We start from the raw sequence: 25423 nt of genomic DNA, 5'->3' as shown, positions 1-25423 counted from the left end.
ATTATTATTTATTTAAAACCATTTTTAAAAATCCGTTACTTCGTCTAAAAATGCTCTAATGCCTAATGCTAATATTTTTTCCTTATTTTTTGATGACGAATTTATAGAAATGCTTACAGAAGAAACGAATCGAAACGCATCACAGAAGAACCAAAAAATGCGCATCGACTGACTAACATGAGATGTTTTATAGGAGTGTTTTTTTCTCAGTGGTATAATTCAACTTCCTAGAAGGAGAAAGTACTGGCAGCGGTCAAAAGACGTCTACAATGAAATTGTTGCTGAAACCGTTTCTAGAAATAAATTTGAATTTATACAATTTCACATTTATTGCCAAGACAAAAACACATTGGACAAATCAGACATAGCTAAAGTTAGACCAATTTTTACATAACTAAATAAAAGGGAAGACACGGATATAAGCAGTACCTCCATAGTAAACTGATGAGTTATGGATATAAACAGTGGGTTGGTACCACGCGACAAGGCTACATAAATTGGTACGAACCCTACCAGGAAGCTTCCATAAATATTAGCAAGAAATATATAGATTCTTCCGTGCCTCTGCTTGAACATTTAACCGATTAAATTATTTTTGAGAGTGGTAATATAATGGAAGACGGTGATTATAGGAAAGTAGCCGACAGGAACATCATATTCACAAAATGACAAGATAATAATATAGTAACTTTTGGTTCGAATGCTCGTGGAGTAAACAATTTATGTTCAATTAAAATGTACTTTCAAAAAGAAAAGAAAATTATTCAAGTAGACCACTCCCTTATCGTAAAATTGTATAATAAAAGCATGGAAGGGGTCCACCGATCTGATTAGAACATTAGTCTTTATGGTACAGACACAAAAGGTAAAATATGGTATTTTCCTCTAATAGCCCACAGTGTTGATCTGGCAATTCCATAATGCTCGGCAATTATATAAAGACACCGGTGTAACAATGGACCAGCTTTAGTTTAGACGTAATATTGCTAATGTATTACTTGTCCAAAATATTAAGAAATACATTGTTGTTTTTACCTAAATATCAACAAAATTACCACTAAATACTCTAGAATATCTTTGGGTACACCTGAGCTAAATAAAATTTATTACAAATGAAAAAATTACTTGATCTCCTTGAAGAGGCTGTAAGAATACCAAACTGCCCGAAGAAGTATCGTACATTACACATTTTCTCATTTCCAGTTCCGTATTCGCTAAACTAGCGCTCAGTTTGTTTTCGAGATCGTCCCTTAATTTAAGCTTATCTCCTCTATCGTGTAGTAAGCAACAACTTTCTTCATAGAGATGTTTGACAGCTGCTACTAATTTGGTGAATTCTTCTCGCAGCTGCGGCCCTTCAAGTATCTTACCGTTGGGGTGGATTTTCTCCAGGCAGGAATCGACGTTGTTAGCAAAAGAATAAAGGTCGATCTAAAAAAAAATTATATTAATTATAAATACTATAAGCTTATAAAATCAGTAAATATATATTTTTAGCTTTCATAGTACATAGCTTTTCAACTCAAATGGAGAACTCATGGCGAATCTCTGTATTTTTAAAGAACTAAGAATCTATAATACATTTTTCGACCATAAGCTCCAGTATAAATATAGATTTGAAAACTCCAGGGGGCACAAATCTATTATTGACTTTATAGTCACTAATACACAAATCCACCCAAAGCAGATTCTAGATATCCGAACCTTAAACTCAGCTACAGTGAACAAGAAATAATACTAGCAAAAATAAGAATAAAAAAATTACCAAAACATTTTCTACAGGAAATCACCTAGGAAAAATTCAATGTAGAATCACTGTGGAACGACTTTACAAGAGAAATGTACCAAAGGAGGCTAGCACAGAATATACAGCTAAAACAAATAGACGACATCGAAGATATAAACGCGAACTGGGAGAAAATTAAAAACAACATTGAAGAAGCAGCAACAGAAAGAAACAACAACAATACACCATGGTTCAGAAAAGAAATAAAAGAGAAATGTAAAGAGAAACTAGAGGCCTACACGAAGTACAAAACATCAAATATTTCGGAATCCTGAGACACCTATAGAAGAACATAACAGAAAACGAATGGGAAAGATACCCGACGGAACTGTTTAAAGGAAAGGAAAATAATAATCATCACAATAACATACCTGAATTAAGACATGAAAGAGAAATCAGTTTTCAGGAAGTAGAGATAAATTGCTAATAATTGCTACACTCAAAAATAGAAAGTCACCAGGACCAGACGGAATAATCAACGAGCTTCTAAAACACGGAGGAAAAAATATAACCATAGGGATGACAAAACTTATACAAAAACTAATATTGCACTGCAAGATACCAGACGCATGGAGAAACAGCATAATAATACCAATATTTAAGAAAGGAGATAAAGAAGACCCCAATAATTATAGAGGTATAAATCTACTGAACATCGCACTTAAGCTTACCACAAAAGTCCTAACCAACAAAATCAATAAAATAACAACTTTATCAGATGAACAACAAGGATTCAGATCCGAAAGATCCTGAGTAGACGCCGTATTTGTACTAAGACAAATCACAGAAAAGGCCATCGAGTACAATAAACCAGCATATTGTTTTATAGACCTGACAAAGGCTTTCGATCGCATCCAAGTCGAAGACGTCTTACACCTACTGTATAAAAGAAACATACCAATTAATATCATACAAACCATCGAAAACATCTATTTCCATAATCGAATACAGGCAAAGATAAATGGAAAACTAACACAGTGTATACCATTACACAGCGGAGTCAGACAGGGTGACTCGTTGAGCCCACTTCTCTTTAATATAATAATGGACGAAATAATACAAGCAGTACGTAAAGGTCATGGTTACAGAATGCGGAACAAAGAAATCCAAATATTATGTTATGCAGATGACGCCGCATTAATCGCCGAGACAGAAGACGAGCTCCAAATATTAACACATATCTTCAATACAACAGCCAAGAAATACAATATGATAATATCAGCAGAAAAAATCAAATGTATGACAACATCTAAATAACCACTATAATGTAAAATCGAAATTGATGGAAACATAAAGCAGGAAGCAAGGTTTAGATATCTGGGAATAGCCATAACTAGTTACCGAGATGTTGAAGAAGAAGTATGACAATAAAGCTTAAAAACAAGTGAAGTCGTGAGATCTCTTAATGATACAATCTGGAAGAACAAACACCTAAAACAAGATACAAAAACAAGAATCTATAAAGCAGCAATTAGACCTATATTAACATACACGGCGGAGACAAGACCTGACACATCTAAAACGAGACGACTACTAGAAATAACAGAGATGAAAATACTTCGACGTCTATCAGGGAAAAGTCTGTTGGATAGGGAGAGAACCGAAAACATAAGAAGAGCATGCAATATAGAAGACATAAATGGTTGGACAAAAACAAAACGGAAACAGGAGTGGAACGATCACATTAGTAGAATGGCAGAGGATAGGATAGTACGAATAGCACGAGATAAGTCACCAAATGGACGAAGAAGTATTGGCAGACCAAGAAAAAGATGGTGCGATAATTTAAAAAATTTAGGAGGCTAATATTGAAGAAGAAACAGACTTTAAAGCCTACATACAAGAAGGAAGAAGAAACTTTCATAGTTTCATGTAATATTTCTTACGTGATATTCAAATAAACAGTAAAATAGTTTAGAAATGACGTTGGTGAGGTAAGAAATCATTTCTACTTTACAATTTTTGTTTATTTATTAAAATTTGTACGAATCTCTTATCCATTTTAACATATTAATGTTAATATATTTAAAATTATTAACACCTTTATTTTAGGTCGATAGTTATGTAAAAGAGTGAACTCATAGCAAGAGTCTGTTATGAGTTGAGTGATTTATTAGTCACGCTCCTTAATTTCTTGTCAGAATATAGGGTAACTGAATTCTTTAATATAGTGGAACTTGGTTATAGCATTATTGAAGGGTCCAGTAAAAAAATGAGGCTATATCAGAGTAACGTTATAAAAGAAGTAAAAAAAAATGAAATTTTAACGAGGCAAAATTTTATTACAGCATTATTTATTTTATTGTTTACAATAATAAAAAAAAAGAAATAAAACATATCATGCATATGAAACTTACATTTTCTTTTGTATAACCCTTTCCGAAAAATAAAGTTTTTCTGTAGTGTCTTTAATAATCTGAGCTGCTTCTTTGGTAGTTGTGGACTGAACTAATAAAACTAATAAAACCTGAACTAATAAAACCTGGATATGGTCTCACCAGCTCCCATTGCTTCTTGGATTGTAGGACAATCAACGCCGTCTTCTTCTTCTTCTTCATTATCTTCATCAACATCCATTTCCACATTTTGCACTTGTTCCACAATTTTTTTATTACTTAAAGCTTGAAATGTTTTTACCTGATTGGTCTACCGAAATGTAGAAGTCAAGATCAGTTCCAAACTCTCTTTGGTTTACATTAAATTTTTGTACCCACTCTGACAAAGGCATTTCGTCATCCTCGACAACATCCTGAACATTGTGAGAAACTACAATCAGTTTAGCTTGACGAAAGCACTTACAAATTGTCACTGACGTAACCGCAATCCACGCATTGTCTAAAAACTAAACTGCATCAAGGATGGTAATGTTCACGGGTTCTCCATGGCCCATACAAAAAATCATCCTTTTCAAAAGCTGTTTCCGATAATGGCATTTTAAAATTTTTTCGACTCCTTGGTCCATAGGCTGCAAGACACTAGTGCAGTTGGCGGGTAAGAAAACTAGGTTGATACTGGTTAAATTAAGCTTAGGATGGACTGCACAATTGTCAACTAAGAGAAGAATTTTATTTTTTTGAAGAGAGTTCCTTGTCCCACTTTCTCAATTCTTCTTCAAAAATAATAGCAGAAGTCGTCCACGCTTTTTTGTTAGCTATGTAGTTTGCAGGCAGTATTTTTATGTTTTTCAAACATCTAGGATGTAAGCTTTTCCCAATAACCGAAAGCTTTCTTTTCTCTTTACCTGTCATTTTCGCACAAACAAAAGCAGTGACTCTTTGTTTTGAAAGCTTTCCACTGACACATTTTTGATTTTTGAAATTTAGTTGACACATTTAGTTTTGTCTGACGTTAATTTGTAAAAGACACCAGTTTCTTCGCCATTGAAGATATCTTCATCCTTGTACGGTTGCCTTAATTGTGACCATGTGTTTTGTAACCAATTACCTGTCACGTTCTCGTCCACACATTTGGCCTCTCCAACAATTTTCGCGAAGGAGATTGAGTGTCGTGCTTTAAACCGATCTAGCCAGCCGTTAGAGCATGTGAAATCTTCACCAAACAGTTTTCCGAACTCTGCAGCTTTCTCTTTTAAAAGTTACCCGGACACAGGAATATCAGAACTGCGACACTGATGGAACCATTTGAGTAGAGCTGAATCTACATCACCACGAATGCACTGGCTAATATTTTTAACATGTTATCCCTCCTCATTAAATAAAGGCTTTTAAAATTTTGTCCTTGTTTTTTAAGATTGAGCCGGCAGTCGAATTAACAAGTTCAAATTGCCGACATACATCAGAAATTTTTCGACCACTTTCAAATGCTCTTATAAGACGCACTTTATCTTTAATAGGCAAAGCCTTCCTTTTAGTACTACAACTTGCAATATTAAAAAATAAAAAGTTAATTACTAAATTAAAATCTAAAAACAAAACGAACTAAATACAATTTCACTGTGGCGAAAATTTCTTAAACTGACTGTTCTCAAACAGAAAATTTGATTGTTAGGATGGCACTGATAAATGAGAAATCATAGAACTGTCAAGGTCACATAACTGTACACAGAAGGAATAATCGGACTTTCTCACATTCTTGGACGGAACAATGTTGCAAAGCCGGAAACGCATTGCACTTTATAAAATAAAATAAACATAAAATAAATTTAACATAATAAAAAACGATAACCTACTGTAAAATTTTATGACGCTATAGAGGAGGCTTACTTTATTTTTAGCCGATCAAACTGGGTTTTTAATAATGTTATCGAATTGTTTTTGGCCGGACCTATTAAAAATTGACTTTACAACCGAGATGACGTAACTACCGAGGCCGTAATATCCAAGTTCCACAGTATATGGTCTGCACTTAAAATAACTTACTCTCAAAATTAAATTTAACTATAAAATAAACGTAAACAAATTAGTATATAATAATATTATACTTACTTCTAATTGATATCTTATAGCTAGTATTTTTATCCATTTCGTAAGTGTCGTTACGCATTCAATAAAATTGATTAGTAAATAATGTTCTTCCTCACTAAATAGTAAATCGGGCTCAGCTGAATCTATCGGCTTGTCGACAAATGTAACTGTTAATTTTTCCTTTTCGATATGTTGAGTAGGTACAGCTCCACTAAATGAGTGTTGCCGAATTTTTTCGATATTGACACCCAAGAAAGATTTCTCGTGAGCGGGCATAGATTGCCTAGTAAGACTTGAACGCCCTTTGTCGTGTGATATTGATGGGCGAGGTTTAGCCCCTTGAGCTGATAAACTTTGTCGACGTTTCTCTTCCCAGCTTTTTAGTGAGTTTTCAAGGGAACGATTTCTACATAACATTTGCATTCGGTTTTTGTGCAGAATGCGAATGATGCCTGGAGGTTGGATCCAAGCCTCACCGTCCACTTGAATGGGAACACCTTCGTCTCCTGTAAATTTAAAAGGACAATGTAAATCTTTGTCAACAACAAATTATTTTAAACTTAATGTTTTATTTATATAATTTATAAAGTTTTCTTATAAAGTAAATTGTTATTTATACAGCGTTTTTATTTTCAGACATTTTGAAGTTTCCACAAAAGATAAAATAATGCTATATGTTTGGAAAGGTTAGGTAAGGTAAGGTTGATACAAGGGTCTATTATAGACATATAATAAACAGACTGAGAGCTGCAACATAGACCCGTTCCCCCAGTATGACAGAGAAAAATAATGCAAAGCAGTCCCTTCAACTCTTTCCAATGGGTGGGGTTTATTGCCAAAGTGACCTTTCCACTATCAAACACAAGCGAGGTAACAACTTAAATAGAACTTACATATTTGAGTAACAAGTCGAGTAGTAGCTACGCGGTATTGCTTCTGCTTTTGGACCTGAATAATCGGGCTTCGAATCTTCCACGTAAATCTTTCAAATAATAAATGTGTGTATATATCTTTAAAAATAGTTTATTATAATTAGACATTAATAATTAAAAACTTTTTATGTGAGAATGAATATGTTTACAGTAGTGGGAAGATTATGTGGGCAATAAACTCCGCCCATTAGAAATAGATGCAGGGATTGCTTTGCTTAATTTTTCTCTGTTTCACTGGGGGACCGGGTCTATATTGCAACGCTCAGTTGAGGTATTATATGTCTATGGGGTCTATTATAGACACTGGTCTGTAATTGTTTGTTCAGGGAGTGACGGAAACGATAGAAGTTCATATCTATGTCTGCACACAAACATCAGCAACAACCAATTTCACATCATGGCCTATAAACGTCAGCAATAATCTACAGCTTTAATTAAGGTATGATAAAATGTTTATATACATACCTAAAATGTTAATTTGAATGCTTTGACACTGAGCTATTCGGTGATGCTGGAGATTTATTAGCCGAGAAGCTGCCATTTGTACGGATCCAAATACGGCAACAACCTCTAGTATTTTGTCATCGAAAGAAGGCGCCAAAAATATATCACCCTCTTTTGTACCTCCCCAAAAATTTATTCCACCCATAAAACTAGAACAAAATAAATCACTCGTTAATTAATCATTAACTAATTAATCACTTTACTCACATAAATGCATTAAAATTGATCTTTTGTTTTTCATTAAACGTAAAAATTTTAAATTTTTAAAAATGATCTATTTATCAATAGTTTAGGTTGATATATTATTATTTGCTATATTTAATAACCAGAATTTCATGATGTCTCGGTTTCTACTTTAAAAATCATTCTCGAAATAATAATTATAATCCAAAGTGGAAATCGAAACGTCAAAATAAACGTATTTTCAACCAAAATTGAGGTTAATTCTCATTAAAGATAGTAAATAATATTAAATGCCACAAAAATAGCTTTCAAACAATATTTATATATTATATACGAATATAAATTTATTCTCGATATGCAAATGCATGATTTTAGCACAGATTTTATGATAGAAGATTAGAAAGGTTTTAATCGGGACTACTAAAAGCAGAAATATTTCTGTACAATTTTTCACATGCGAAAAACATTATATTTTTCTGTATCAAATCCCAAATTCTTCTTCTTTGCGTGCCATTATCCGAATTATTCGACGTTGGCGATCACCATTGCGAAGGCTTCTCGATCTTCTGCAATATGGAATAATTGTCCTGCATTTGATATCTTTTCTATTCACGAATGTTTTTTAACCAAGACACTTGTTTTCTTCCTACACCTCTACGGCCCTCTATTTTGTCTTTAAGGATCAGTTGTAATATTTTATATCGACTTCCATTTACTATATGTCCCAGATAAGACATTTTTCGATGTTTAACAGTATTTAGCAGTTCTCTATCTTTGTTGACGCTCCTTAGTTTTTCTTCATTAGTTTTCCTTGCTGTCCAAGATATCTTCAGCATTCGTCTATCAACTCACATTTCCAATGCTTCAATTTTTTTCATGATCAATACATTTAGCGTCCACACTTCTGCACTATACAAAAGTACGGACCAAACATAGCACTTAACCATTCTTTGTTTTAGTTCTAAACTGTGATGAATATTGCAAAGAAATGACTTCATTTTTATAAAAGTAGTTTTAGTCATTGCTATTCTACGTTTCATTTTTATGTCTGGATCTAGTTGGTTCGTTATCACAGTTCCCAAATATGTCATTTTGTGAACTTTCTCAACCTGGACTCCGTTTAATTGAAGCTTTGCATCTGGATGTAGGTCACGACTAAACACTAAAAATTTGGTTTTGTTTGAGTTTATTTTAATGCCCATGTCCTCTCCTACTTCGTGAATACGATCAAGCAGAATTTGGAGACCTTCAATATTATCTGACAGAATTACTGTATCGTCTGCATATCTAATCTCATTAAGTAGTTTCCCGTTGATTTTTATTCCATATGGTTGTCTCTCAAGTGCCTTTTTAAATAACTGGTCCGGGGAACCTTTGAACAATGTTGGCTACAAAATGCAACCTTGTCTGACTCCTCGTTGTATGGAGATTTCATCGGTGTAGTTATCTCCAATTTTTACGATAGCAGTTTGATTCCAGTACAAATTTTTAATGACACGAATATCCTTGTCATCTATTTCAATATTTTTCAGTATTTGCATTAATTTTACATGCTGTACTTTATCGAATGCCTTTTTGAAGTTCACGAAACATGCAAATACATTTTTTGTTTGGTCACGGCATTTTTGTAATAGGATGTTAAGCGCAAAAACAATATTATATTTTTCTGTATCAAATCCCACATTACCACCCTCAATTTCAAATCAATACTTAAGCCAACCCTTAGTATTACTTTCTAATACCTATTTGTACCCCTACCCAAGTACAGACATTCTTGGACAATGCAAACGAAAAATCTATCTCGCCCTCTTGACTATTGGCTCCCGTAGACAACAGACGATTTTTTTGCATCTCTTTCTGCTTTTGTCGCCCATAACGAATAGACAACTTTTTCGTCTCTCTCTGATATTGGTTTCCACAGATAACAGACGTCTTTTTCTCGCTCTGTAAGTTTGATTGCCATAACCAATAGACGCTTTTTCCGCCCTCTTAGTGCACGACTACTCACAAAGAAACAATACCGTGTATACAGTGAAAAAATACCGTGAATGCATTATAGACAAACACCGCTAATCTGCTATTATAAGACAATTAAAAGTGGTACGATAATCCACGCCTATGATGACTATCAGCCTAGTGCATATAACTGTAATATTGTTTAGCTTTTTTATAAACTTGATTCAGCTATTGTCTGTATAACATTTAATTACCTCTCCTAATGATAATCTTTTATATGTAAAAAGATTATATAAGTAACGAAATTATTGGTTTACCTATTCAAATTACTGCAACATTCCAGACAAGAGAATTTCAAAAAGGTATGTTAAAAACGGAGCTGTGTCTGACAGCCATACTGCAAATTGTTTTAGTGTCAGCTCTAATTAAATCTAGTTGCAATTTAGTATTACATTCTCAGTTATTTGAAACTCCAAAACATACTTCCTACTGACATGTTTATCTTGATGTTGTTCATTAAATTACTTAGCTGTCATATTGACATAAAATACAACGAAATGATATCTACCCTTTCCGTAATAGAATAAACTATGGTAATAAACTTTCAAATAAATACAATGCTGACAACTTATATTCATAAGAGAATCCTTTAATTTCAGGTTACACATCTATTCACACTATTAAGGACTTAAAACGTCACCTAGAACTATTACATCAAAAATCTTGCGCCTAATGACCATTCGCTAAGACCAACCAAAATAGTCAAACATCACATTGTTACAATACATCTAATTATACAAATTTATGGAACTGGGCCAGGTCCAAACAAAAAAAGGAGAAAGATTATGCAGAGCACCTCGCAAAACGTTTTCACTCCAGTAGACAACCAGGATGATGAAAACATAATTACAACGATGCGCCTTGCCAATTGTCTAAAGGCCATTAAGCAAATATAAGCCAATTGTGACATAATTGTGGGCATTTGAAAAAGCATTTGATAAAAAAAACTGTACAAACATTTAAGTACAAAACACTGAGAATGATGGCAGATGCTCTGCAGATGATGGAACATATCCATGAGCATATGAGAATACCAGTTATAAACAACACACTTACGCAATTAAATACCAAGATAATGGAATACCAACGCACCACTAATAGTACCATGGTCGTCCAGAAAGGAAAGACCGATAGCGCATCACGTGCTGCAACGATCCTCCACCGCCTCGACTTGGTGCGCGCCATTTACCATTGTCTATCGTATCAGTGTGAGCCAATTTATTATTACTGTGTGGTCATGCGTCTTTGTTATATAACATTTTGAAATGACGGCGCCCATTGAAAATCCCTCAGTGAAGTCAGTAGTGTGATTCGGTTTTTGAATGGGCAAAATGTTCGCCCTATCGATATTTATACGCAAATCTTCTTCTTCAAGTGCCATCTCCGCGGCGGAGGTCGGCAATCATCATAGCTATTCGGACTTTTGAGACGGCAGCTCTGAAAAGTTCATTTGATGTACATCCGTACCACTCTCTCAGGTTGCGCAGCCATGACATTCTACGCCTCCCTATGCTTCTCTTTCCTTGGATCTTTCCCTGCATAATCAATTTATAATCCTATATACGCAAATAAAGGCTGCTTATGTAATGAAATGAGTGAATCTTTAATAAGAAAATAGTGTATTTTGTTCAACCAAGGAAGAACCAGTGTGTGCAATGAAGAACGGAGTGGTCAAAGTAGAAAAATCGAATCTGGACACAAGAAAACTGATGGCAACTGTTTTTTATGACAGTACAAGTTTAACTCAGGTAGAGTTTATGACTAGGAGTGAAACAATAAATTCAGAAGCCTATTGCGAATTCTTTCAAAAACTAAAACGTAGAATACCGAATAAACGACGTGATATGTTGTTGACGAAGGTATTTTTGATTCAAGACAATGCTCGACCCCAAGAATCGGTAAGAAATCAGCAAGGTCTTCAACGTCTACAATTGGAAATTTTTAAGCACCCTTCCTACAGCCCAGACTTTGTGCCTTTCGATTTATTATCTGTTCTTGAATCTGAAGAAATTTTTGAGAGAAAAGAAGTTTTTAAACGATAAAGAGCTCAAGGATGAAGTGGTATCCTGGCTCAGATGTTTGGCGTTGGAAGACTACATTACCGTTATCAAAAAACTGATGCTATGATACAATAAATACTTTGACAACCAAGGCAACCACTTTAAAAAAAGCGCCTAAAGTACTGTTACTTTGTAAATACAGTTTTGTGTTAATATCTTTTGTTTTTAACATTTTATGTCAAAACATTCTTTACTTTCTGAACGACCAATGCATAGGACTCAGAACACAGTTGGCTGAAGAGTTAAGTGAAATAAAGTGAACCAGCACTGGGTGTCAACTCTCATACAGTCAACAATATCAGCAAATTCCCTTAATACAAATATATTGTATTCCCTATATACTATTAATCTTTTATTTATTCCTCTTATCAATTAAAAATTATCTTATTAAATCTTATTAAAATGTTTTACAGTGCTAACGAAAAAGGATTAAAATAATTTACCTTGGAATGTTTAGTATTACAATTCCTTGAAGGCTTGGTAACGGTATTCTTTGACCATCGCATTCAAGTTGAACCCTTTGCTCCAAATTTTTGTAAGTTTTCTGCAACCACTGTTTACTACCCAACACCCCATACCACATATAATTTTTAGCTCGTGATCGACATTTCTCGGGATGTTCTTCCCGTTTATGATGAAAATCTAAAGAAATTTTTGCATCGATACCTATTCCAAAGTAATTGTTCATGACGCAACGTTCGTAGAAACCTTCCGAAAGTGTCTCGTCAGGATCGATTAGAGGACTCACAGCTGCACATAATGTATCCGCATTGGCTAGGAGGCACTTGCTGATAAATCCGCCTCCAGTGTTAACATCTAGAACAGATATATAATAATACAAAAAAGTAAGAATTTGATCTCTATATAGATATCGAGCATGTTTTTAAAGAAGACATCTTTTAAAATTTAACCGCAAAAAGCGACGCATTTAGCATTGACAGCATATGCTTTTTTTATACGCTTTAAAGCAAGGCGTATTTCGGAAACATTCTACCATTTACGTTTAATTGTTAGAGGTTAAAATTTCTTTTGCCTTAGATTTTAAAGATTATTGCAATTTAATATAATTTGTTTTCTGTTAAATTTATAAAGCAGGCTTCATCATCATTAAATCAGCTAAATTTGCGGAAAAAAGGTTATGATTTCGAAAATCGCTGTAAAAATGATCATAATGAGAAACAAATTGATGGAAGATTTAGAATACTCTGAGTAAAACTCAATAAAGACAAAAAAGAAAATTACAACCAAACGATTTTCGTATGCTGAAAGACCCTGTTACGAAAATAGAGGTCCAAGCCACGTTAGAAGAGCAAGTCACTGCGATTCGGGGTGAAATGGACAAAGAAAAAATGATCAAACACAAAGAAATAGAGGCAAAGAAAGATGCGAAGAAATTGAGACTCTACAGTTAAAACACGATAGTTACAATATACATAGAAAAGATAAGAACTCACAAGTGGACTGTGGAGACCAAAGGGAAATCTAACTAATTCTGATAGAAACATCATCTTGGACAAAAAGAGTAAAATAAGACCGTAGAAAGAATACTTAGAGAAACTGTTTGAAGACCAAAGAGATACCTAGAGACCACCTTTAACCTAGAAGAGGACATAAATGATGGACCAAGAATATTGCAGCAGGAAGTCCATTCTACAATAAAAATTTATTTTGTCTTTTGCTCTTGATACCGCAATACATTATTCAAATATTGTAAAACATGTTTGTTTGTTGAACGATTAAACTCATGTGTAACCGAACTCAAGATATCATGGAATCATTTGGATAAAATAAGTTCTTTAACCTTTGCATACTTCTAAGATAACGTAGAGTAACTATCACTTTTTTCTGAATTTGAGGTATCTGCTTATTCAGCGCCACATTGATGACGGATGACGGTATATCAACTGCATCCCCGCAGAGCTCATTAAATATGAAGGTCACACCGTTATAAATTAAATTTATGGAATCATTTGTCCACTGCACAAAAAGGAAAATTTGTTGGAATGCAAACATTACAAGGTTATAACCCTTCTGAATACAATATACAAAATATTCTCCAATACCCTATACAACCGTTTAAGTATGTACGTGGAAGAACTCCTTGGTGAATACCGAAGTGATTTTAGGCCAGGTATGTCAGTAATTGACCATATTTTTATGCTACGGAAAATCTTAGAACAAACCAATGAATACTTGATGCTTTTTATCTCTTTGTGATAACGTGCTAAGGGATAAACTATATGAAGTCATAAATAAAAACATTCCCCATAAAGAATAAGACTTGTAAAATCAACATCAGTCAAGCAATTTCCAGAGTTCAGAAGAAGAAGAAGAAATATGCTTTATTGTCACTGAAAATTGTATGTAATCCAATATCACCGTTTGATTTTTTAAAATAATAAAAAAAATTATATATACTTACTTGGCCAAGTTGGTAGCCGTACTAGCGGATTGATGATCGGCAACTTTCTGTTTTCCTTTTCTTCTCTTTTGTCAGGATCCTTCTTTTCTGAAGTCGCCTCGTAGAACTTACTAGTGGCGGCTGCCGCTGCCAAAGCAGCTGCTTCTGCAGGATTCAACATACTGCAGCAGGAAATCCTTCTCGTTGCAGCTGGGGATCTCGTAAGAAAATTCTCAGGACTAATCCCCAAAAGGTTGGAGTTGGAACTGTTGTTACTGGTACTTTTGTCGCTTATTTTGTCGCTCAGTCGGTCAGCCTTAGAACAGAGCAGCTCAAGGTCGGGATCTAGTTCGCCATCGATTTCTACGCGAATATGCTCCAAGCGTTCGGAGCGTATTTGTTCGGTGAGGACGGGAGACGGGGGTTCTACTATTACGCTTACTTGGGGAAATTTACACTGAAAGGGATGCTTTTTTCAGAATATTTGCACTATTATAGCGGGGAGTAGCATGCTTGGTATTTCTAGGTTTATATAAAATATAGATCTGTGATGGAATTTATTTTAAATATTTCATTTATCACAGAAAATTCACTGTAATGGAAAAGTTACTGTATAATTATAAACGAAACCTGAACTTAAAATAAATAAAAATAAACAGCCTACTCACGATACTGTTTTTGGACACGTTGGAAGATTTGCATCATCATTCCCTTTGCTTTTATTCCTATTTGTGTTGGCTTTCATTAACTGCATTTTTAATGAATCTTTAATTTGGGTCATACTAATATCAATTCCCTTTACAGACATGTCTTACCTAAGCGGCTTCCACCAAGCCTTCCGACCATCTTACATTTGATTCCCTCATTTTGGAATCACTTGGCGCCACCTCTACAGTTCCCCTAATACATTAATTCTTAATTTTATACTTTTAGTCACTCCACTCATCTATTTAACCATTCTCATTTTTGTAACATAAGTTCTTTGTTCTTATTTATTTTTAACTACCCAAAATTCAGTTATCTAAATCACAACTCGCAAGTACAATCAATTAGTTAGTACAATCAACAAGTTAGTGATTGCAAGAGCAATCACTAACACGCAAGTACTCCAAACTTTAGACAAAAGATGCGAAATTCTAAATGAGATAAAAACTAGAAAGATGGAATACTTGGGGCATATTGTGAGAGGTGAAAAGTACGAACTTTTAAGAAATATCATGCAGGGCAAAATTAAGGGCAAAAGAAGTGTGGGAAGAAGAAAAATATCGTGGCTTCGTAATCTACGTGAATGGTTCGGGTGTAGTTCGATTGAACTTTTTAGGCGCGCTGCTAACAAAGTCGCAGTGGCCATGATGATTTCCAATCTCCGCTAGGAGTGGCACGAGAAGAAGAAGAAATCACAACTTTACTTACGGCAGATGTTGCTTATAGTTCCATTGCATTTTTTTTGTTACACAACACACAACTCACATCACTCCATTTCATCCATTGACCTTGTCTGTAACATGGATCTCCTCCATTTATTTTTCCATTACTCTGTAATACCAATAATTCTGGTTTTCAATTAAAATTAATAAAATTAATGCAATTTCACTTTACTTCAATTTTATATACTGAGTGGCCCAAAAGTCTGGAAACGGCCAAGTATCTCGTAAATTGCTAGTCATAATTGTACAAAATTTAAGGTAGACCTATTTTGGGATATGAAGATTCCATATTTGATATTTGCAATGTTGCGAGATTTGCCGTTTGTCTTATATTATTAGTAACTTTGATTTTTAAAATTCATCACCCTGTATATTCAGTCACTATTGGAATCTCCTATTCAATACGAGTTCAACCATGTATGTAACACTTGTGATTTTATGTAGTCTGGAAGGTCTTAAATACAAAAAACAGAAGTCTGGCAACGCCTAATTGTCTCAATAAATTTTTTAATACTAACTATTTTTAACTACATTAAAACGTAACAATTGATAGATTACAACATTTTTAACATAATGGTTACTTTATCAAGTATTCAAAAATGTGCTCCATTTGTGAGTTGACAGTACCCTAATCGATGGTAGAATGCGTCTACCACATTTCTCCATAATTTAGATATTTTCGTTAGATAATTCATTGCCTTAGCTCTGCAATCTTTAGGATTGAAATCAGGTGAACGTGGAGGCCATTCAATTCTATCTCATCTAAAAATCCATCGCCCGAGAAATAACTCATCTAAATAACGCCGAACATTTACAAAAAAAGAACTGGAGATCCATCTTGCTGAAACCATATCTGATTAAAATTGGCCCCAAACAAGTTTCTCAGTGTAGATATAATTTCATTTCTAAGTAACATTTCGTAACTATCTGACGTTAAATTTCCTTCGATAAAAAATTACCCCATTTAACTGAGTACCTACTATACGTGACCATAAATTTAATTTTTGTGGTCTTTGAGTATGGTTTTCACGCATCTAGTGTGGATTTACGTCACTACAGTACATTAAATTGTGTCGATTTACACTTCCACATATTCTGTTATCGAAATTTTCATCATTTTCAATTTTATCCATCATTACCTCAGTAAACTCTAATCTACGATCGAAGTGATCTTCACTTAATTCTTGCAATAAGTTAATTTCCAAACATTTCCAACATCCAAAATAAGTTACGCATGATATAATATAATTACTTGAGATATGCGCTAAATGAACATTGATATCGTAGCCTTGAAATAAAATGATGCATTGAGATAGCCAGAAGAGCTTTTAATAAGATGAAAGCAGTATTATGCAATGAAAAACTGGGAATAGAAATTACAACCAGAGTATTGAGATCTTACATATTTATATAGAGTTGAAGCCTGTACAATTACGGACGCAACTGAAAAAGACTTGCCTGCTTTAAGATATAGTGTTATCGAAGAAGGTGGAAAATATTATGGACACAACACGTAACAAATACGAAAACATTAAGAAAGATGAAAAAAGAAAAAAAATACTAAACACTATAAAGAAAAGAAAAATGGGCTACTTTGGTCACGTTTTAAGAAACGAAAAATATGAGTTGATGCGATTGGTTATACAAGGAAAAGTGGAAGGAATAAAAAGGACCAAGGAGACGATGCATGTCCTGGTTAAAAAATTTAAAGCAGTAGAGTGAAAAAAAAAAAAACAGAACTCTTCAGAACTGCTGCAGACAGAGTAAAATGGACCGTAATGATCGCCAATGTCCTTAACACCTTGCCTGCCACGTCACCCAAAATTGACTGACAGAAATTTTTTGCTGTAGGCCATGTCGGTCATATATTAGTGACAACGTTGTTTCACTGGGGGCCACAGGCATTTTCTAATAAAGTTCGTGGGAGGCCATAGCAAAAAAAGAAGATATAGGGAAAGGTTTTTATGTCTAGATTATCATATTTTCAGCAAAAGATTATTGCATTCCCCTGGCACCTAAAATAATGTCTCGAAACAGATGTGATCTGTTGCTGAAGTTTATACATTTTACAGATCCAGAGACACCTACTATAAGTCGTATTTATAAAATCAAATCTTTGGTTGATGTATTGAATACAAAATATCAAAATGTGTACACCCCGAGAACTACAAGCATTTATGAAGGCAAAGCAGAAACATTTGACACAAATTTAGGTTTGGGTCATCATGTGTGTCTAAAATTGTCGCAGGGCCTTCTAAATCAAGGTCGTACGTTATTTGTTGATAACTTCTACACTAGTTACCCCTTGGATTTATCGCTTTTAAATCAAAATACGCATTTAATCGGTACTGTTATGACCTGAAGAAAACATTTTCCAAAAGAAGTTAATGAAAAAGCTGAAGAAAGGTGAATCTGTAAGTAGAGAAGACGAAAATGGAATAGTAATTCTCAAGTGGAGAGACACTTGTGATGTAAAATTACTGTCTACCAAATATGCTCCTGACTTGATCGAGACCTCACAAAATAAATAGAACACAACCACATCGACACCATCAACCAGTAAACAATTTAAGAAAAAGAAGAAAAAGGAAACTAAAATAAAACCAAGTATGGTAGTAGCTTAAAATCGAGGAAAATCTGGCATAGACATATCTGACTAAATGTCTTCTTATGCGACAACTTTACGAAAAGAGGTAAAGTGGTTCAGGAAGCTGGCCATGAAATATCTCCTCGGCATTAATGTTGTCAATGCTTACCTGGTAATGAAAATGGTTTCAAAGAAAAATAAGATGCAAATACGAAGGTTCAGAGAGCAGCTGGTTCAGCAAATATTAGACATAGAACCAAGAGAAGAACCTATAAAAAAAACAGGACGTGCATTGACCAAAGATAAAAAAATTCGTCGTATTGGCAAGCCTTGTTACAGACATTTGATTGGTTCTCTAGGAAGATCGGAAGCCAGAAAGAAAATGAAAAAAGTAATGACTTATTGCTGTGATTGTCCTGATCAAGCTTACATGTGCATGGACTGCTTTAAAAATATTCATACGTAATAAATTTATATTCTACTGTTTTTGTTTCACTTTTGTATGGCAAAAATAAAAACTATTTTTTTCTTTCAATTTTTCATTATTTTTTCTTGGAGTGCCAGCAATGTTTTAATGAAGATCACTGGACACCACAGCAACAAAATTGCATATAAAAGTCCATATATCTTTACGTAATTTTGAGTGATAGAAGGGTATTCAAAAGCTATCGTGTCAGTCATATATGACTGATGTGGCCTCACCGTAAAAATTTCCGTCAGTCATATCTGTCTGTCATGGCCTCCAAAAATTGAACCACTTTTTTGGTGTGGCGCCCCATGAAACTTTATGAGAAATACGTGTGGCAGGCAATGTGTTAAAGGATGGGGCACACGCAGAAGCAAAGTAAAATTTGATTTAGAAAATCTTCTACACTAACGTATTGCTAGTTTTAAAATACTTAAAAATAATTTCGATGGCTAAAAACAGTTTATCACAGATCTATATTCTTATTAAAATTTTAATTCATGCCCGATTTTGAAACTTACCGTCTCGTCCTTATCTTTATCGTCTAGCAATGTTAAACTTTGATTGGATAACTCTTTTTGGAGCTTATTGAGGCTAGTTTGACTAGCTCTTAAACTGGGTGAAACAACTTCAGTCTCCTCTAATAAAGTAGTTTGTCTGGTAACATTAGCTTCAGTCTTAGATATTTTAGTGGAAGATCGATGTCGTTTAAATGACCTCCGGGCGATATCATTACCTAAAATTTAAATGTTATAATTATAGAATAAATAAGGACAGTTTATGTTTACCTTTACCTTCTACAAACTGTGCCAAGCTACAATACCGTTGCTGATCAGGCTCCAATTTATTGTCTATGTAGGAATGTTGTGGCATGAACGCTCTATTTTCAAATCCAAACTGCGTGTCTTCTTCAACGCTTAAAGCACTTTCTAATTTAGATTTCGAAGTACGACGTTTCCTGTCCATGGATTGCTTTCGTTCTAGAGAATCCCTCTTTAAGCTCATTTTACGTTCTTGAAAGTAAAGAAGTTTTATCCAGTTAATAACGCAATATCTTTAGATTTTATTTTTGATTAAATAAAAATTATTAGTTAAGATTTCATTATAATATTTTTATCTAATTTTAATTTTAATTATAGACGAACAAGAACGAATAGCTCATATCGAATCTGTTTACTTGTTTATACAGTGTTGGCCACTCAACATAGTCCACCCTGATATTTGGTAATATTTATTAGATTTTGTCAAAATGCTAAATGTCGATTTCTATTCCAAATGGTATTCCAAAGTGTTTTGATAATATAGATATCTGTTATTTGTCAACTCCCTCCCTTTCTGTACCGAAAACCTTTAATTTTAAATAGGGAATATATATTATATTGGATTGGCACATGATTAGACAGCAATTTCGGTGAATAATTTAGGAATACATAATTTTTTATATCAACTGTTGTTGCGAAAAAGGATCAGTTTATTGAAAGTGTTACATTTCTTAAAAACCAAACGTAACGTCTATATTTTGCTGGTGTTAATTTCATATTTTTCACTTCATGTTACAAACTATATTAAAATGAAATTTGCAACAATAATACAATACAATAATAACTTAATTTTAAATTAGTAAGTTCATACTTCAAAACAGTTTACTCGTCAGCCATAGTTATGTAATTAAATATTCCAATTGGGTCCACCAATGTATCTCTTTCTCTCTATCTTCCTCCCCCATGGCACTACTGCCCAATTCAAGCCTTGGCCTCTTCCAAACTATGTCTCCAACGTAGCTGATCTGCGCCGATTCTTGCCAGTTTCTTATCTCTAGCAAATTTTGCGCATCCGCTGCCACTTAATCCACCTTTTTCGTGCCTTTCTTTTGGTCTCACGCCCTGCACTTTACTATCTAGGGTTTTTTTTTTCTGTCAAAGACTTCCAGCTTTCTTTTTGTGTTTTCTGGAATTAGCCATTTCTCGTATCCATAGCATAATATTGGTCTGATAATAGTTTTGCAGACTCTGATTTTCGACCTCCAGTGTTAGTCCAGGATATGGCGATTTTCTACTCAGAATTCATGAGAAATCTTCAGAGTAAGGTCAGAGTAACTACTGTCTGTGTCAAGTTAAGAATTCATAAAGGAGCCTTATGGGAAGCGGTGATGCCAGAACTACCGATAGACTGAGATAGGCGAGAGTAGTGGAGTTGCAGCGAAAAAGCAGGGCCGAACTGCATGTTATATTGCACATTAGACGTTTTTTCACTTAGGTAACTTTAAATTTTTTTTGTTTTTTTGAAAAATAAAAATTAAAGACATGTCTTTTTCTCACAACAGTTATTTATTAAATTTCGGCTTAGGTCATCATCAGACTCTTAAAAATATTCTTAATTGTTTAATGAACAAATTGAGTGAGTATTGTGGTAGATATTATTAGTGTCAGTAAAAAACATAAAAAAACAATAAAAACTTCTGTATATTTTAAAAAAAATACAACAGAACCATAGAAATGTAACAAATTATTTGGTTTTTTAGTTTGACATTTATATATTTACAATATTACAATTATCAAAAACTATGTACATTCTTCGTCCATATCCAAATCGGAATTGTCACTACTATCATATAAATCTATAACTATGGGAGTTACGTCTTCCATTAGACCGTCCACTTCCCAAAATTTTTTCTCCAGAGTCATTACATGTTGAATATAGTTTTTCCAGTTATCAGACGTAACATTTGAAAACGCTTTTTTTATGAGGTCCTCCATATCCTTCGCTTTGAAGGTGCTGTTATTTACGGCCACATGCCTTTTTACTTGGCTCCATACCATTTCAATTGGATTTAATTCGCAATGGTATGGAGGCAAACGAAGCACTTTGACATTATTTTGTTGTTTACAAAGTTCTTCAATTTTGTAATTATCAAAATTTTGTTTAAATTGCGCGACTACCTCCAAAAGCTCGCACTTCAGATAATTTTCTTCAAAAAATATGTCTTTTTGTCTTAACCAGTCCATAATGTTATTCTTATTCCACGATTGGTTAGGCAACAACTCGGTTTTTACACTATGATATGGAGCATTGTCCATAACAATAACCGTTTTTCGAACTAAGTTGGGCAACAGTTTGTTTTCAAACCAGTTCTCAAAACACGGACCGTCCATTTCGTCGTGATAATCAGCGCTGTTTTTTTTTGCAAGGAAAAACATTTCAGCACCGTTTACAAAACCATTTTCACTTCCGGCATGGACAAGGATGAAACGTGGTCCACGCTGAGTGGGATGCTTTAGTCCAGTACTTAGCCCTTTTATGAACGCATCTCTTGCCGAGGTGACGGTTTTGTCTTTCCATTCTCTGGAAACCGAGTGCCCCACATTGACCCATGACTCATCCAAATACACAATGTCATAGCCCTCAGCCCGATATTGTTTAATGGCCCTTAAATATCCATGCCTCCATGCAATTATATCAGGACGTTCTATTAGCACGGCACTTTTATCACGTTTTGCATAAACAAAGTTCATGTCTTTTAACAACCTGTACATTGTACTGCGGGTAAAATTTGGCAAGTTTTCGTCTTGGTTCACTTTTGGCAGAAGACGATTCAAAGTAGGAGGAATGTTTTCAAAAAAAAAACTATGCACTGTTCGACGAACGCCGATACGAACACCTTCATCGTAAGTATAGTCTCTGGAGTTGTTTCGGCAACGGGTTCTTTTTCTGTTTGTTTTTACCTCAGAAAGCTCACCTTCTTTGTCTTCCTGTACGATTTTTTGAATCGTACGAACTGACACTCCTGTCATCGCGGATACTTTGTCGAATACAATACGTTGACTTTCATCTCGAAGCAAATTAATGTGGTATCTCACTACGTTTAAGATCACTTTTTTAGCACTCAGATGTAAAATTTGACCACTTTTAAACGGCAAAACTGGATCCATTTTAACAATATAATTTTTTACACTTGAGATTTGAGTGCGCGATGGTTATGCCTTAACCCTTGTCCGGGCAGAAGAATTTAAAAACGTAATCGGGCAGTTTGGGCTTATGTATACAGACAAACATATAATCTCCACTTCACCTAATTACACTATTTTGAAAAACATACCGCTCATTTATCTATAACTCATAAATCTGTCTGCTTTCCAAATGTGCTTTCCAAATGACACTATTGTTTGGAATGACTAAGTACATAAAGAGAATTAGAAAACTATTAATAGTCAATTATAAAGTAATCAATATTGTTTACTGTTAGGGCCTGTTAGCCCGGCTTGCCCGATAATGGAAGTTTAAGCACAATATCTTAATTATTATTGCTTTCTATTTATTAACTATTGTGAAAGTAATATTTTATAAATAATTTTGAGAGTTGACACCTAAGCTGTCAGAATTACCTGTGCCATAATAATTAACCAATTGCGTAAAACCTAATATTTTAACCACTAATAAAGACATTTTTCTAATAATCTTTAAAATCACTTCCCTGAAAATGTAACCATATTTATAAGTAATTGTAGTCGTTAAGCTTATTAAATAGATACGTACCTATCTTTTTAAAATAAATTTGATTAACATTGGAAAATATAAATAAAAATTTGAATATAAATAAAGAATGGGTTATTTCGGCCGGCCCTGCATAGTCCCGTGAACTATTGGCAACATACGCCCGTAAGAAATGCACTGGCCTATCTGTTCAGTTGTGAATTCTTAACTTGAAACAGTCTGTAGGAGCTCTGACCTTACTAAGAAAAAACAAATCAAAAAGTTTCAAATTTTGTTAATACTAAAAACCGTAAACAGAAACAAACAAGTTAGTTTATAACTTTTCAAATCTGACATTGGATGAAGCCGCGAATAGTGTTCTCTCAAAAGGTTTCAAGTTTGCTATTACACCTGCACGAATTCCCGTATAAAATATCATCACCGAGCTTGAGACTACTATTACCAATCTCCGAACAGAAACATACGCCAAGATGTATCAAAAATATTAAGAACAGCCAAACCATCAAAAAGTAATTTACCTCACAAAAAAAAAGACGCCTTGCATAATCTGAAGAAAAAGAAAGAAATCATTGTGCTACGGGCTGACAAAAGCAATACGACGGTAGTAATGAATATTCAAGACTACGAAGCAAAAATTAACGACATCCTAAACGATACGACATATCAAAGAATATCGTCGGACCCCACAACATATCTAGAAAAAGTAACAAAAGCCAAGATCAAAGCCTCAAACATCAAGAAACAACGTCAGTAACATCTCATACCTAGAGAGAAGTCGTCAAGATGTCCAAAAATTTACGGCCTACCCAAGGTACATAAGGCAGGATTACCATTGCGACCAATAGTTAGTTCTATCGGATCTCCTCTACAACCACTGGCAAAATTTATGGCTGAACAGCTACAACGATATGCAGAAGAAGGGGATTCTTACGTCGAGAATGCAAGCCCCTTCATCAAACGTATAAAAGATTTGACTCTTGAGCAGGGACATTTGTTACTCAGCTTCGGTGTGGTTTCACTTTTTACGAATGTTCCTATAGATGAATCATTAGAAATTATAAGCAGAAAGTATCCAATACTACAGGATACTCTAAATCTAACAAAGCACTGCTTAAATAACACATATTTTATCTATATGGAGCAAAGATGAAGGAGCACCGATGGATTCACCACTGTCACCGGTAACAGCAAACCTGTTTATGCAAGAAATGGAACAGCGAGCACTAGGAACAGCCAAACACAAACTTAAAATCCAATTTACTATGGAACTGGAAGAAAACGAACAACTACTATTTTTAGATGTGTTAATAATAAAGAAGGAAGATGGGCCCATAGGACACACAGTATACCGAAAACCAACACATACCGATAGATATTTTTATGCCGATTCACATCACCATCCTGCACAATTACATTCAGTCATTAAAACCCTGATGACAAGATCCGAAAGACTGACAGATGAAGAACATATGATGATGTACTAAAAAAACCGCTTTTCAACATATACCATTGAAAATGCTCACAATGCTCAAGTACGAATGAAGGACCCAACAGAAGATGAAAAACCGATTGCAAAAGCCATTCTACCATATGTAAAGGGTACAACAGGGAAAATAGGGAGAGTGCTAAGAAGACACAAAATAGAAACGATATTTAATACCGACAGAAAAATTTCAACCATTTTGTGATTCGCCAAAACAAAAATATCGTTAGAAAATCAAGGAGTTTACGAGATTCTATATGAGGACTGTCACAAATCGTACATCGGACAGACCAACTGAAGAATCAATATTAGACGAGAAGAAAATCGAAATGCCATCGAAAGGAGAGAAAAAACGTCGTCCCTTGCACAACATGCCTCAAACACAGGACATACAATAAACCTGTACCAAACTACGATGCTACCTAACATTGAAATTAAAAGAAAACGCAAAACCAGAGAATTAGAGAAATGGAAAAAAATCTCAACAGTCTAAACCAAAGAGATGATTCTCAAAGGCTTCTAACAACATGGAAAACGGTATTAAAGAAAAAATCAAAAATACATCAGACCACAAGACCGACTAGTAGGACCTCCCCTACCTATACACATAATTTTAAACAAAAATTTCTATTTGCACTTTTTCTGTAGAATTAACTCTGAACC

General features: G+C 34.3%; 1 protein-coding gene across 1 annotated transcript in view; it reads right to left on the bottom strand.

The window, feature by feature from the left end:
• Positions 1–227: 227 nt before the first annotated feature.
• The window catches only part of LOC140444605 (diacylglycerol kinase eta), a gene marked incomplete at its 5' end in the record, with an annotated part of 276793 nt that continues 251597 nt past the window's right edge, over positions 228–25423 (bottom strand). Inside the window, 8 exons of the mRNA XM_072536367.1 lie at positions 228–293; positions 1126–1431; positions 6232–6716; positions 7608–7795; positions 12349–12721; positions 14328–14763; positions 19308–19522; positions 19581–19799. Of these exons, the coding sequence (XP_072392468.1) occupies positions 228–293; positions 1126–1431; positions 6232–6716; positions 7608–7795; positions 12349–12721; positions 14328–14763; positions 19308–19522; positions 19581–19799 (2288 nt within the window). The remainder of the gene's footprint in view (positions 294–1125; positions 1432–6231; positions 6717–7607; positions 7796–12348; positions 12722–14327; positions 14764–19307; positions 19523–19580; positions 19800–25423) is intronic.

This window comes from Diabrotica undecimpunctata, chromosome 6 (assembly GCF_040954645.1).
Source record: "Diabrotica undecimpunctata isolate CICGRU chromosome 6, icDiaUnde3, whole genome shotgun sequence".
NCBI classification, from domain to species: Eukaryota; Metazoa; Arthropoda; class Insecta; order Coleoptera; family Chrysomelidae; genus Diabrotica; species Diabrotica undecimpunctata.
The sequence above is the reverse complement of the archived record's forward strand: the minus strand, read 5'-3'. Positions and strand labels throughout refer to the sequence as shown.